General features: G+C 43.5%; 1 protein-coding gene across 1 annotated transcript in view; it reads left to right on the top strand.

Moving 5' to 3' along the window:
• Positions 1-726: 726 nt before the first annotated feature.
• Positions 727-14008, top strand: part of WRN (Werner syndrome RecQ like helicase) — a 47111-nt gene continuing 33829 nt past the window's right edge. The window contains exons 1-8 of the mRNA XM_009278785.2: positions 727-899; positions 1581-1695; positions 4207-4322; positions 5260-5405; positions 8239-8387; positions 10642-10791; positions 12753-12825; positions 13786-13897. Of these exons, the coding sequence (XP_009277060.1) occupies positions 871-899; positions 1581-1695; positions 4207-4322; positions 5260-5405; positions 8239-8387; positions 10642-10791; positions 12753-12825; positions 13786-13897 (890 nt within the window). The 5' untranslated portion in view covers positions 727-870. The remainder of the gene's footprint in view (positions 900-1580; positions 1696-4206; positions 4323-5259; positions 5406-8238; positions 8388-10641; positions 10792-12752; positions 12826-13785; positions 13898-14008) is intronic.

Below are 14008 nucleotides of genomic sequence, written 5' to 3'. Positions count from 1 at the left end.
CTGCCCGCGCCGCCGCGCTCAGCGCTCGCAAACTCGGGCTCTTGCTTTAACGCTGGCAAGGTGGGTGACGCCGGGGCGAGCAGCGCCTGCTCGCGTGGCGTGGTTACCCGAGGCGCTCTCGAACTCTTGGCTGGCGTTCGGAAAACGTGTTGCCGGAGCTGTGGGGTGGCGGGTGGCGATGTGGGTGCCGCAGGGCGGCCTTTATGTGTTTCTTGCCTCTCTGCTCCTTTCCCTTGTCTCCAGCAATTGCAGCTGCCAGGAACGGAGCGGCTCTAACTGAGGCATCTTGCTGGCGGCTGTTTTGTGACTGTTGTAGCATCGAAATGCTTTTCGGAGTTGTCTTTGAGGTGGTGGTTGGTTATGCCACTGCAGAAGTTGACGGGTAACCAAGGGAAAAAATTCTGCCCGGCCTAGATAACCAATTAAAAAAAATCAAAAGGCTTTTTTGGGTACTGAAGAACTGAAACAGCATGATTTGCCTAGGATTTGTACTTCCTTGTTGGTGAGGAAGCGCAGCTGGAACTTACTAAGACAGCAGTGGCCTGATTTTGGTGTTAATGTGTATCGAGCACCTGGGGACTAGCGGGAAGAAGCAGGGTGAGAAATTTATTCTTTGTGAATTGTTTTGCTCTGTCTCCAGGAGGATTTCTAAATCCCGCTAGAAGCAGTCCAGGGAGAAGCTGGAACAGCTCTGTTAAGTCATCGTTTGCTCGGGACGAGGAAATCCTGGTCCACTTCCCTGAAAGAAAACCCCAGTCATCAGGGCTGAAAGTCTCCCGCTGTTTTGGACAGCGTGTCTTCCTAACTTAAATCTCTTCCGACTTCTCTGTGGAGTGCCTTCCCCTTCCAGGGGATGCGCCCTGCTTCCTGATGCCCTGGGAACAGGCTGCCTCTGCTTGGTGAGCTCATCTTGTTTGAATCCGGGGCTGGCAAATTCATAAGTAACCTCGGCCATCACCCGGTCTGCACCAGAGAGCTTAGCAGCACGTCCCTTGTTCGGCTGTAGTTTGCCCTAGAATTTCTGCGTGGTTTTTCTTACCTCGGTCATGGGCTCGCAGCCCCGAGGTCCTGTGCAGGCCTTGGGGCAACGGTTGTGTGAGTCTGGTAGTTCTTGTTTTGATTTCGACTTTGAATTTTTCTGACTTCATTTATCAGCAAATGCAGCTGACTGCTTTGAAGCTAGGTGGCTGGTTCCTGTGCTGTTACCTAAAACACCAGATAGATTTGTCTAATTAATGAGGGCTACGTTGACCAGAGATGGCAGTAGGTGTACTCTTCCGTTCTGAGTCACTGATCTTCATAAAACTAGACGGAACTTAATATCCCAGAAGGACTTTAAGACGTTTTCCTGGTTTTTTTCTTGTTTTTCTTACGACTGACATGTGAACAAGAATATAATGCCTAAAGCTCTTCTGCCGTTTAATGTGGGCAACTCTGTAAATGCCCGTACTCGTGCACAAAGCATTTTAAGTTCAAGGTAGTGATCTTGGGTAACCTTGTTCTGGCCTGGTGATAGTAACACCTTGTCTCTATACAAACTACTGACGGTTCTATTTTTTGTTCTTTTTTTAATGTAAAAGTAACAGAAATGTGGAAGAAATGACTAAAACGGATTTGTTAAATACTAGTCTGCAGAACAAATATCCGCAGTGGATGCTTACACAAAGCCAAGAAGGAGTTTTGGGTGATAAAAAGGTATGTCGTCACATGGGGGAAACTTAGTTGCAGGCTGCGTAATAAAACGACATCGGACCACATGCTTTTAGTTAGACCTGTGCCTCTGAGATTTGTGAATGTTTACTGCTCTTTTGTCCTATGATCTGTAATTAAATTCAGGTGCTCTTGTGTTACTACTGGTTGAATTAGCTTGTTAAAGTCTCTTTTTTTTTAAATGAAAATATCGCGTATTGACCAAAGGTTGTTGCTGTTATCTCTGTAGAAATTTCTTCCTGACAATCTCGAATTTCAGTGGTAAAACCACCCAAGTATAAGGCAGCTTTTGATGCGTTGCTCACCCAGTATTGCGGGCTGTACACCAGCAAGGACTAGGGATTTTTCATCTGTGTAGTTTGAGAGCTCAAAACGCAATGACCTCGAGTTGTAGCCTGGCAGGGGAGTCTGTTCTGGTAAGGCCAGTAGCATCCTGGCTTGTATCAGAAATAGTGTGGCCAGCAGGAGCAGGGAAGTGATCGTGCCCCTGTACTCGGCCCTGGTGAGGCCGCACCTCGAATACCGTGTTCAGTTTTGGGCCCCTCACTACAAGAAGGACATCGAGGTGCTCGAGCGTGTCCAGAGGAGGGCAACGAAGCTGGTGAAGGGTCTGGAGAACAAGTCTGATGAGGAGCGGCTGAGGGAACTGGGATTGTTTAGCCTGGAGAAAAGGAGGCTGAGGGGAGACCTCATCACTCTCTACAACTACCTGAAAGGAGGTTGTAGCGAGGTGGGGTTCTTCCCCAAAAGGGTTGTCAAGCATTGAAACAGGCTGCCCAGGGAAGTGGTGGAGTCCCCATCCCTGGAGGTATTTAAAAGAGGTGTAGATGTGGTGCTTAGGGACATGGTTTAGTGGTGGGCTTGGCAGCGCTAGGTTAATGGTTGAACTCCATGATCTTAAAAGTCTCTTCCAACCTAAACGATTCCATGACTAAGGTCCTCTGGCTTTCTGCATTTGCACATGTTCAGTATTTCAGAAGGTTTTGCAGCTCAGAGGTATCAGAAGAGTTAAGTGATCATCAAGATTATGTCAATTTCTGGTGTCCCAAGAATGTTAATGTGTCCTTGGATGGCTTTTTCTGCATATGTGAGCAGTTTCAGTATAAAATTTCCCACTAGAAGGGACCTCCCTGTAACATCTGAAACTGCTTTGGCAATTAGAAAACTAATTAATGGGAAAAAAGCAGAAGATTCAGTTCAGCAGTTTTCCTTCCACAAAGTGGGAGTAAAAAAATTAGTAGCATGGATATTAAAAAATGTCAGTTAAAACCAACATGACTTTCATTTGCTGCGGCGCAGCCTGTGTACTGTGGCACCCTGCCTCAGCAAGCGCTTTGAGGAAGGGTTTTGATTAAACTTTGACCCTCCATTAACTGGAGGAAAAGTCCTGTTGTGCAAGTAAAAAATCAGCGCTATCTTTCTTTGTTTCAGAATCTCCCCCTTCCAGGCAACTTAATGTTTCTGAAACTGTATTAAAACCTGTTTTGTGTATTGTGGTCTCATGGGATTGACAAGACTGTTTTGTTCTTCGGGGGTTATTGGGTGATATTTAACCATATTTGCCATTACTGGCGTCGTAGCTTACTTTTGCATATTTTCAACCAACCTGAAGGTTTTTCAGGCAGGTCAATGTTATCAGAAGTTTTGCAGTTCAAGTAAGTTTATCAGTCAATAACTTTTAGTAAATACGCTTCTGAAAGGGGGGGAAAAGATGCCAGCTGGAGTGCTACATTTCACCTTCCCTTGTGTGCTTAAAGCTTCGATTTGTAAACCAGTATTCATCAGCTGATGGAGGATATTGGTCTTTTCAAATATTGCACATAGTTTTAAATCCGCGGAGTTTACTTAGACCTTTGTCAAGTTCCTCACACATTATATCTGGCGGGGTTAGGTGAAGTGGGCTAGCCGAAATGTGGCAGCAAGGAAATGGGGTAACTGAGCTGTTGCATGCAGCTGTACCGAAATAGAGATGGGTCAGGGGATTTCAGCTTGACCAGATTTGAATGACTCGAAAAACGACTTAGCTTTCTGTCCGTTTTCTAAATATTTTTCCCCTCACATTTGAGGCGTGCAAGTGCTACAGCATTTGAAGTAGTATTGAGGGGTTTTTGATACTGTCAAAAATGGATGTTTTCCCTGACCTTTTTCTTGGAAAGCCGCTAAATCTGTTTGGCGGGAGGAATCCAACTAAACTAAATTGAGGTGAAAACTCAGCCTGCACGATTTCAGTCAGAGTGCTCGGAGTTAAGCAGAGAAATTAGGGCATGAACCTGAATGTTTAAAGGGGGGAGCAGGTGTGTCACCCTGTTGTTAGTTGACAAGTGATTCTGGCCCTGCGTGTGGAGCGCGGTTCTGCTGCAAGGCTTCAGTAACCACCGGTGCCAGCCTTGCTGGGATACGGCGTTGAAGTCGCGTGCAGCGGTTGCAGTGCTGATGTCTCTGTGGCAAGGTGAGGTGTGGCCGGTAACCGAGCCTCTTCCAAATCTTGTTTGACAGAAGTCGACCGTTCAGAGGAGCGTTTTGGAAGACGAGCTGCCGTTCCTTGAGTTCTGCGGATCTGTTCTTTACAGCTACGAAGCCAGTGACTGTTCTCTCCTCTCGGAAGATATTAGGTAATAGCTCTTACTCTGTTTTTTCCTTTGAGTGCTTTTTCCTTTCTGAAGAGGACTTGGCTCTTCTCTCTGTCTCCTCCTGGCTGATTGTGCATTTGATGTGTCCAGAGGTCAACAGTTCAGCCAGAGAAAACATCTGGTGGTGTTGGCTGTCTTGTTATGAGTGGCAAATGTGTCTTACTGGTTGCAGGCACAAACTGAACCGATTTCTCATGATGGTGCATTATCCTTGAGAGAGATCCCTGGTTTGTCTACAGCGTGTGGTGGTTTAAAAATACCTCTCCGCTGTGCGATGCAGTTTCCCATTTGGCCTTTTTATGGGAGATGCCATCGCTGAACCTTGCGGTCCCTTTAAGCAGAAGCAGCAAACGCTCTAACGCAGGTTCTTTGCCTCTTGCAGTATGGATAATTCCATGAGCTTGAGTGACTTCACGGGGAAGTGTGACCTGTAAGAAATCCAGCATATGTATTAATTCATAACTGGGGACTGTATGTTTGAAGAAAAGGTAGTAAATTCACGATGTGAACAGATTATTCTCCCCCCCCCCCTTTTTGCGTAGCACAGCTCATATTACTGGGGAAAAAATTCTATACAAAACTTTCAGTGCAGTGGGATGGGTAAAAAAAGTTTTCAAGGGGATATAATCTATTCCATCACCTCTTGTGTTTGGCTGTTGCCTGAGGTTTGCTGTACTACTGTTTGCATGCGGTAAGATCTGCTAAGGTTTGAAGGGTTTCGTGTAGCTTTTGGGACCAGCAGGAATTTCACCTCCTTGTTGTCTTGATTTTTAAATGATTTCTGTGTCGTGTACATGTGAAAGGAAAGATGCGTTGGCTGTTTTTCTCTTAATGATCTTTATGTAAGATGACTTAAGCCTGATACTTAAAATCCTGGTAGGAGAACAGCTAAATGTGAAGAATATCCATTTCTTTTCAGGCAGAGCTTATCAGATGGGGCTGCTGTCGGATTTGATATTGAATGGCCACCATCGTATACTAAAGGAAAAATGGCGAAAATAGCTTTAATCCAGATATGTGTCACTGAGGAGAAGTGTTATTTGTTTCACATCTCTTCAATGTCAGGTACTGTATTTCCTCTCTTATTATTGAGGGCATGAGTTGTCCTCTGTTTCTTGTGATGAAGTTTGAACTTAAGCCTTGATCAATAGCCGATAATTCACACTACGCTGGATAGTAGAAATCCATCCTTCTTTTCCCCTTTCCCGCCTATAATAAAGGGATTTATTCTTTGAGTATTGTCTATGTGTATCAAGGGGATCTTAGCCCAAGTCTTGCCCTGTGTGCTGGCATACAGTGTTTTAGGTTCTGAACAGGGCAAAAGAGCCTTACTTGAGGATTATTTTCTCTCTGGGAAAGAATATTTTAATTCCGTTTTGAAAATTTATTTCCCTGCTTGTATAATAACCTTTCTGTTTAGTGCCAAAATAAACAACGAACCTAAATTTAGCAGGCTGTGTTTCCTTTTAATTTAGCTTCAGTAACAAAAACCCTCAAAAATGATGGCCGTCGTGCTGTTTGTTCCTAATTCCTGCATTTTGTGACGTTGGTTTTCAGAAAGAATACTGGATGCCTGGTGTGATGCAGCTGTGGGGAGAGAAGGGGGTATGCTCAACAGAGTCTGAATTCGTTATGGATGTGAATAAAAGCTTCCAAATGGGGAAAATAGGAACGAGGGAAGGAGGCTGCAGTTTTATAACCTTTGGTTCGAATGTTAGATGGAAACTATGCCTGTGAGATGTCTCTGATTTCCCGGGGGTGTGCATGCTGAGGTATAATACCGATAACTTTAATGTTGGTGTTCAATCCTATGTCATTTATAGCAAATGGGGTGGAAAATTTAATTGCTGGAGGCTATTCAATCTGGGAGGCAGAAAGGTACAAGTGCACAAAAGAAAAAGATTTGAGGAAAGGAAGCTGAGGGAAGAAGAGTCATAAAGAGCTGAAATGCTTTCGATTCTAAAAGCGAAGATGTTGGCGTGTTGGCGCTGAGTACGGTTGCACATGGGCTACTGTGTGTTATAGCAGAATACGGTGTTTCCTCCTGAATCGTTCTCTAAAATTTCTCTTCTTGCCAATGGGAGATGTACTTTGAACCGAGTGATACGTCAGCCTTTTTGCGGGAATCGCAGCCAATTTCTGCTTACTGTGCAGAACACATTTGATCTACAGAAATGTAGATGTTGGCAAAATTAGCCAGTTGGGTAAGACTTACCACTTTTTGTTGCAAAAAAAAAAAAATCCTTCCTTCTGCAGGAGGAAGAGAGTAGAGAGTTCTTGGACTGCATATAAAGGACAAGAATTACATATATTAGGAAGATTCTTGGTAATCTTCCATTTCTTACTCTTTTTTTTTTCCTTACAGACTTCTAAGAAAATGTGGCCTGTTTCTCAGATTGTAGCCCCTGTCTAGTCTTTAACTTAGACCTTTTTAGTTGATACAGTCGCTTTTCTAGAAATGAGGTGGAAGAAATGGAGCACAAGTCCTCTACTGGGAAGTTCCTGTCCTTGAAGGTTTTTGTGATGATATTCTTAGGTGGAAATCACTTGTTCAGTAAGTCAGCTGCAGATGTTGCAGGCTTTAATTCAGCTCAACTGTATTTATCTCCTCTACAGAGGATTTTCCGTCTTGTGTTATGGCTGAGGTGCTTTGGCAGTGTTGTACTTTGTCTGCATCTTACAGCACCAGGCTACTACAGTTTAGTGGGTTTTTAACAGTAATTTTCTAATGCTTTGGATTGGACCTGCAACTTCACCGTCCACAACACGGCTGATGGTGGCTATAGTTGCAGAAGTGTCTGTACAGCGTGTCAGTGGTAGCCGTGAAAGTGCGGAGATAGCTGTGTAAAAATAAAATCAGTGATGCAAAGTGATTGTTGAAGTATAGAAATATGTATTACGGTAGTGAAAAGGTGAAATTTGAAAGGACAACCAAGCCGGATACTAAGTACTGTGCGTTTGTGCAATACTACGTGTTTATAGGTACTAGAATTACACTTGAGACTGCTTCAGGGTATCCAGCTGTGGGTTCCTGAAGGTATGTATTTAAATAAGGTGCTCTGAATTTTAAATGGGAACAAACACGGAGGGGAGAAAAAGGCTGCTTTTGTTCAAGTATGAAGTGTCTGAGGCTGTTCCTTTCTGTAGAAAACCAGGTATGAAAGCTGCATGCTTCTGTGCAGTCCTGTAAACTTGAAAATACCCTTTGATCCAGGATTGCTGTGCCATCAGTTTGGGATAAATCAAAATATAATACTTAGCATCTGAGTACATCCTTGAATATTTTGTTTTCTTACTTACAAGACTGACTTGTCTGGGCTTGGCAGAGGATCGGGTTGGTGAATTCTGTTTTCCAAATGCTATTGTTGGACCAGCCCAGCGTTAGCACTGAGTATGCCTCCACAGAATTTGTTTTCTTGGTGATTCCCCGTGCTTACGGTTTAAACTGTTTCCTGGGAATGTGAAATAGCAAAAACTGGGAAGGAATAATGTGGAAAATAGTAAAATAATACTGTGTTTGGTTTTGTGAGCATCCAATTCTGAGAATTAAAATATTTTTTCCAGTTAGAGGTTGCCTTTTTGTTATGTGACTTAACGATCGGTAAGACAAATGAAATAAGGTTGTTTAATTTCATTTGATTTGTTTTCAGATCCAGAATGAATTTGTGTGTTTCAAATATTTCATTCCTGCTTGTCTGCAGATGGTACATTACAATCAGTTGGTGTTTCCAGTCATTCCAGAGTACAAATGGTCACATAAACAGCGACTTTGGGGGCTTTTCCTCTAAAAGTGCAGGTTTTTGCACATGGCCTTTGTGCTAGGACTTTGTCACTTCCATTAGACTTTCGGGCATCTTCCAGTATTTTGTTTCTCACGTTTGGGCTTAATCTATTTTAGGTTTTCCCAAGGGACTCAAAAGACTGCTCGAAGATGAAACAATTAAAAAGGTTGGCGTAGGAATTGAGGGAGATCAATGGAAGCTGATGAGTGACTTTGAAATCAGACTGAAGAGCTTTGTGGAGCTGACTGACATTGCTAATGAGAAAGTAAACTTACAACCTTTTTGTTGTGGGAGGGAATCTTGTTGTTGTGCTATACAAAAGGAGGCTTCCTTGTCTTCACAGGAGTTCAATTCTGATAGCAAATGTATTCTGTAGAATAAAGCAGAGATGTATTGTAACTTAATTAAAAAAAGTTTAATAAGAACTCTCAGGAAACTCTGCAGAACTGAGTACTGTCTTTCAGTGAGCCAGTTCTTAATGAACATTTGTCCCCTTTCAGGTCAGTTCACCTTTTGCATTTACAAGGTACGGCTTTTTAATTCAGCTGCAGATGCATTTTTCTTTACTACTTAGTGATGGAAATTGCCAGATGGTGTCAGTCAGGATTCCACTGGCAATGGCGTACTTGTCCCAGCAATGGCTGAACCTTTAAAATAAGGCGCAAGAAATGCTGCGGAGGCAGTGAAGGACTGATGCCTGTTTGAAAGGAGGCAGCCCTCCTGCCATGGCTTGCTTGGTGCTGGAAGGAAGCATCAAGGTCTTCCTTTTGAAGTCCTCCACGCGGAGGTGTTTGCCACGTGATCTGGAGCCGCAGAAATACCTTTGTTTCCATGACTCCGAAGCTGACGTTGCCTCTGCTCTCATCTGGGTGCTGTTTCCAGCCCCTGATGACCCATTGTCTAGAAGTAGCGTTGCATTTGGCGCACCCTGAGTTTCACTTTAGTTGGGTTTTGGTTAGATATCATTGGACGTAGGGAGATCTGTGCTGTCTTATTAGGGGGAAAAGGTTCATTACCTTCATCCTGCCGTTCTTATTTCTAGCGTGTCCCTTAAAGCTTTTCTGTCTTTCTGTACACGCGAGGCTTTTCCTTACCTGTACTCGGTCTCTCCATGCACTACTTGTTCTTTCTGCTTTTTTTTGTTTGGTAGGCTAATAGCAACAATTGTAATTTCCTGGTGGAGGACAGAGATTTATGTCCAGAAATAATCCTACTTACACCTTTCTCCGTTCTGCGCTTTATGTACCCTGTGTAATCACAGCGGGGGAGAGGGGAATGTGATGTATCATCGGCATTTGGGGCAGTGCTCTCCATATGAGCCACCTTGAAGTTTCAGTTCCTAGTGGGTGGGCAGTTGTACAAATTAAAGTGTTTTGCTCAAGCAATAGGAGGAGCTGTTTCTTTTCAGACTTGGAGTTTCCTCCGTTAACCCCTCCTTTTTTTTTTTATCCCGGCATCTGACTCCAGGATAATTTGTTATGAAGATGAGCAATGTGATCTCCGATAGCAGCTTTAAAGTTTTCTGCTAAAGAGAAAACAAACCAAAAATAAACTTGAAAGCGAAGCTTGATAAAACAAAGAATAGAGTTATATATAATGGCACAACGCGAGGGGGAGGGCTGGGGGAACCTAAAATGAACAGTTGGTAGGTTCTTTTCACACCGGATTTAAGGGGATGAGCTAATGCTATGCTGCGCTGCCGCTGTTAGGCTCGCCAGTTCTGCATGTTTTGCAAGTGCCCGCAAGCTGGAATAGCAGGCGGCTGTGCCAGCGAGTCCTGGATCCTTGGGGTCTGAAGGAAAGTTTCCCAAACTGGCTATTAAGACAATAGCATGTAGCAACTGTGATTGACAAATACTGTTACAAAAGCAATTGAAACCGGCAGTGTGGTGGGGTGACTTCTAGAGACTTCTGGTGAACGGCTTCCCAGCACGCTGAATAGTGGTTAGCGTGGTCTGTAACTGCGCTCTTTGGCTTGCGCTTGGTTGCGGACTTGCAGAAGATGACGAAACACTTAGAGGCAGACTTTAATATTCCTGGGTTTATATCAGATAAATTTCTGGTGTTAGATACTGAGTTTCTCTAATTAGAAAGGCAAATAATAGAAAAATCCTGGAGCAGAGAGGGGTTGCTGTTTAAGTCTATGGCTTTTATTTTATCAACCCAGAGACTACGCTGTACAGACTTCCTATTTTTGGTAGTGTGATAATACCACCTCACGTTGGGTGGACTCAGCTGGCCCTAATGCCGTCTTTCAGCTTGACGATGTAGGTATGTCCCTAACAGTACAGTTTCAGGGCAGGGAAGTACGGCTTTCGAATCGCCAAACTAGCTCTTTATATGACGAGAGCAGAATTAGGCCTGGAGAACACTACTGCTTTGAGAAACTATTTTTTTTCTGACTAACCCAGAGCTCTGCTTCTAATGAGGGATTAAGTGCGCTTTGCCACTTATAGGAATGCGTTCTGCCAGGTCCAATTGCTTTCTCCTTTCACTAAGTCCTTTTTTTCTTTCCCCAGCTGAAGTGTAAGGAGATATGGAGTCTAAATGGTCTGGTAAAACACCTTTTTGGCAAGCAGCTTTTGAAGGATAAGTCTGTCCGCTGTAGTAACTGGGAAGAGTTTCCACTCAACGAGGAGCAAAAACTGTATGCAGCCACAGATGCCTATGTACGTACAAGAAGAGATCTCCATTCCACCCGTATCAATAAATTCCTCCTCTAATGGGCTGTTAGCTGCTGGTTTTAATGCCTTTCTGCTACAGAACGTAATGAACGTAGGGAGACTCTGAGGTCCGCTGTGGATATGGGATGCTTAAAGGTGGAAACGCCACCAAGTAGGTTGCTGTCCAATTCCTTGTCTGTCTTTAAGTTTGTAAACCTCAGTGTTCATCCAGAGCTTCATAATATCTTCTCTGTTGAAGATGGTACTGCTTGTACCCGACTCGGTAACCTGTCTTGTTGCCGAGATGACTGGAAGAGGATATTGTGGTGACCACTTCACGTAGAAAATTGAATGTAGACGGAAGAAAGAAAGAAACCTCATTCCACGGCAGCCTCGAGCCTCCCGTGAGGTCCTTGCCTTTTAATGTTTCATGGTGTCGCAAGACTTGCCTTTTTAGTGAAGTCTATTCACGAAGCAGAGCTCCTGGTGGAGGAGCACTGTGCTGTGCTCTGAACGTGCCAAGTAACACGGGCACCAACAAGTATGCCTGAGGAGTGTCTGTCCATTTGGACTCGCTTCAAGTTGTCACCTCCGGGAAGTGAGTTTTGATGGAGCAGTCAGGTGAATTTACATCTGTCTGTATGGAGTAAGCCTAAACTGTTGCAGTGTGATTATCCCGTGTAGGTGTAAGATGGCTGATGTGTATTTAAGTACAAAAATCGCTTATGGAAGTGAAGAGTGGGTAATTAGTTTTTGGTCCCTTTGTCTGCAGGTATTCACTGTTGCTTGTTAGCACTTCTGGATGTGTTTTCTACTGGGGTTTTTGGTCATCTTTCTTGAGCTGCTTATGAACCAAAATCCTGCTAAATATAATATGTGGGATAAAATTAATAAGCAACTTGGAAGAAATAGAACCTTCTCCAGTGGCTAAACGCAGCACAACCACAGTATGGATTACCAGGAAGAGTAATTTAGCTGCATATGAATTTTTGTAGCTCTGTAGAAGTCCCTGCTTTTCACCATTTTGAGCAGAGCGTAGTTTTTCCTGCGGTTCTGTGAAGGAATTTAGCCATGTGCTGCTGGGTGCTGCCTGCTTCCTAGGACAAAATTGTTCTTTATGGCAGCGAAATAAAACCTCCTCGGGCTTTTATTTCTGCGATGAGGTTGGAGGAAGGGAAGTGGGACAGTGGCCTCCGTTTTCCGTTCTGACTCGGGAAACACTGCGTATTTTCTAGTTTAGTTAAATGTTAAACGGTGGAGGGTTTAGCACCTGTTAAGACCCAAACCGGTAAGGAAAGGAGCTCTATTTTTGGTGCCGGGTGCAGCTGCTATAGCCAGCTTTTTCCAGGCCGTGTCTCTTTCCCGCTGTGCTCTGTTCACCTGGCCTGCCTTTTGGAGCCTCACAGGAAAACACGAGGGAATAACTTGTTTCTCTCTCTTTCCTCTTTAAGATGCTGTGGTTAACATGTGTAGCCTAATTAGCACATTCCTGGCTTTAGGCTGCGTTTTCCTGTTAGAACTTATTATTCATATCAGGGGAAATACTAAGCACACAGAAGCGATCTTAGTAGGTTGATAGCTATTCTCTTGGAGCAGGATGTAAAATCGGAATGAGGTGGAGCAGATGGTGAGACTGGGAGCAGAGTACTTGGAGCTCTCTATTTGCAGCTAACTTTATAAGATAACCGGGCCGGGATCTATGTAAGAGTATCCGCTACAGTGTGGACCCCAAGTGGGGACTTTGCCTTTCGTGAAGCGTTCTGTAAAACGTAACCTGGTTGTGATGAACAATGCAGTAAGGCAGACCACTGACCGGTGTACGGCATGGGCCAGCAACTCAGAATTTGATGTTCACAATGTATTCGTGTCATGGTTTGCTAAGCTAATTCTGTTTTTTTTGTTTAGTCTCTAAGATGTTGTTTCTCTGCGGAGTACCGAGTACTAATTTTTTTCCCTTTCTTTTGCAGGCTGGCTTCATCATTTATCAAAAACTGAAAAATTTGAGTAACAGTGACGGGAAATTCTTTTGTGTAAGAAGAGGTAAATGATATATTCAAGCATAAGGACTTTATTCAATGTACAATTGAATATTCTATTTCCCAACAGGTTTTTTTCATAGTATCTTTGTGTCAGGATCGTCTGGCTTCTTGGCGATTAGAGATCGCTTCCAGCGAGAGCAGACTGTAAAGGCTCTTAGGTGACCTGGGTTACCGTACTGTGTAACTATTTTCAGTAGTGATGTAGGAATGCGGTCTTGGCATGTTCTTTGTTTCTGCTGTATACGGAGATGGTAAGAATTCCTGCAGTTGTCCCAGTTTGTTTATGGAAACACTTCAGTGAGTTAATTTCAATTCTGCTGATGCAGGGACAAAAATCTAGTTTAAGAAATAAGACCACAAAAAATACATGTTTTGAAGTAATGCTTGTCTTGAAGTGTATAAATAGGACCCAAATTTCCTTAGAACAGCTTAGCGTTATGTACTTCATTAGAAAAGTGATTCTAAAGTCTTAGTTTTTGTTCAGTTCTGTGCTTCCTAAGGAAAGTTAAGTAGTGCATGTAGCTTATGGTTGAGAAAGAGGCGGGGGAAAGCTTGTTTCCTTTTTGTACTAGCTGAATTTTACTTTTCTATCAAAGACAGAAGTGGCAGTACTATCCCCTTAACATGAGGTGCGATTTTTTTGGCTTTGGTTTAGTCAGCCTATCTGTGTTAGCAGCTCTTTTCTGGAAGCTGGAGGGTATACTGGGGAAAAATCACTTTGTTTCGGTCCTGTTCTGTATCCTTTTTCCCTGAGCATGTGTAACGGACCACTGGAAGAGATGCAATGCTGAAGGACATAGAAGCTTGGCCTGATTCCCTGTACTTGATTTTTAAGCACTGGAATAGGCTGTCTTACCAGCTGTAGATCTTGTAGAAATGCAGTTACTTGAATGGAACTTGCTTGCGTATAGGTGTTAGACCTCAATTATTGTGAAATATCTCTGACGGCACTTCTTTATAGATAAGATGCTGTCAGAGGGTGTGAAGGAGCGCTTGACTTCACTAGCTGAAGAGATAACGGACCTGGCTTCTTGCATCCCTGAGTCTTCTGGACAACTTGAAAATTTGCAGAGGTTAGATTTTTTTTTTTGCCAGCCTGTCTCTACTTTACCTGTAAGGTCAATATTTTGTTCTTGATCCCTGAGGTCCCATGCAAGAAAATACAGGTATGTTAATCGCAGTCT

The sequence above is a fragment of the Aptenodytes forsteri genome, unplaced genomic scaffold (genome assembly GCF_000699145.1).
Source record: "Aptenodytes forsteri isolate BGI_AS27 unplaced genomic scaffold, ASM69914v1 Scaffold275, whole genome shotgun sequence".
Taxonomy (NCBI): domain Eukaryota; kingdom Metazoa; phylum Chordata; class Aves; order Sphenisciformes; family Spheniscidae; genus Aptenodytes; species Aptenodytes forsteri.
This window is presented reverse-complemented; position numbering and strand designations above follow the sequence as displayed.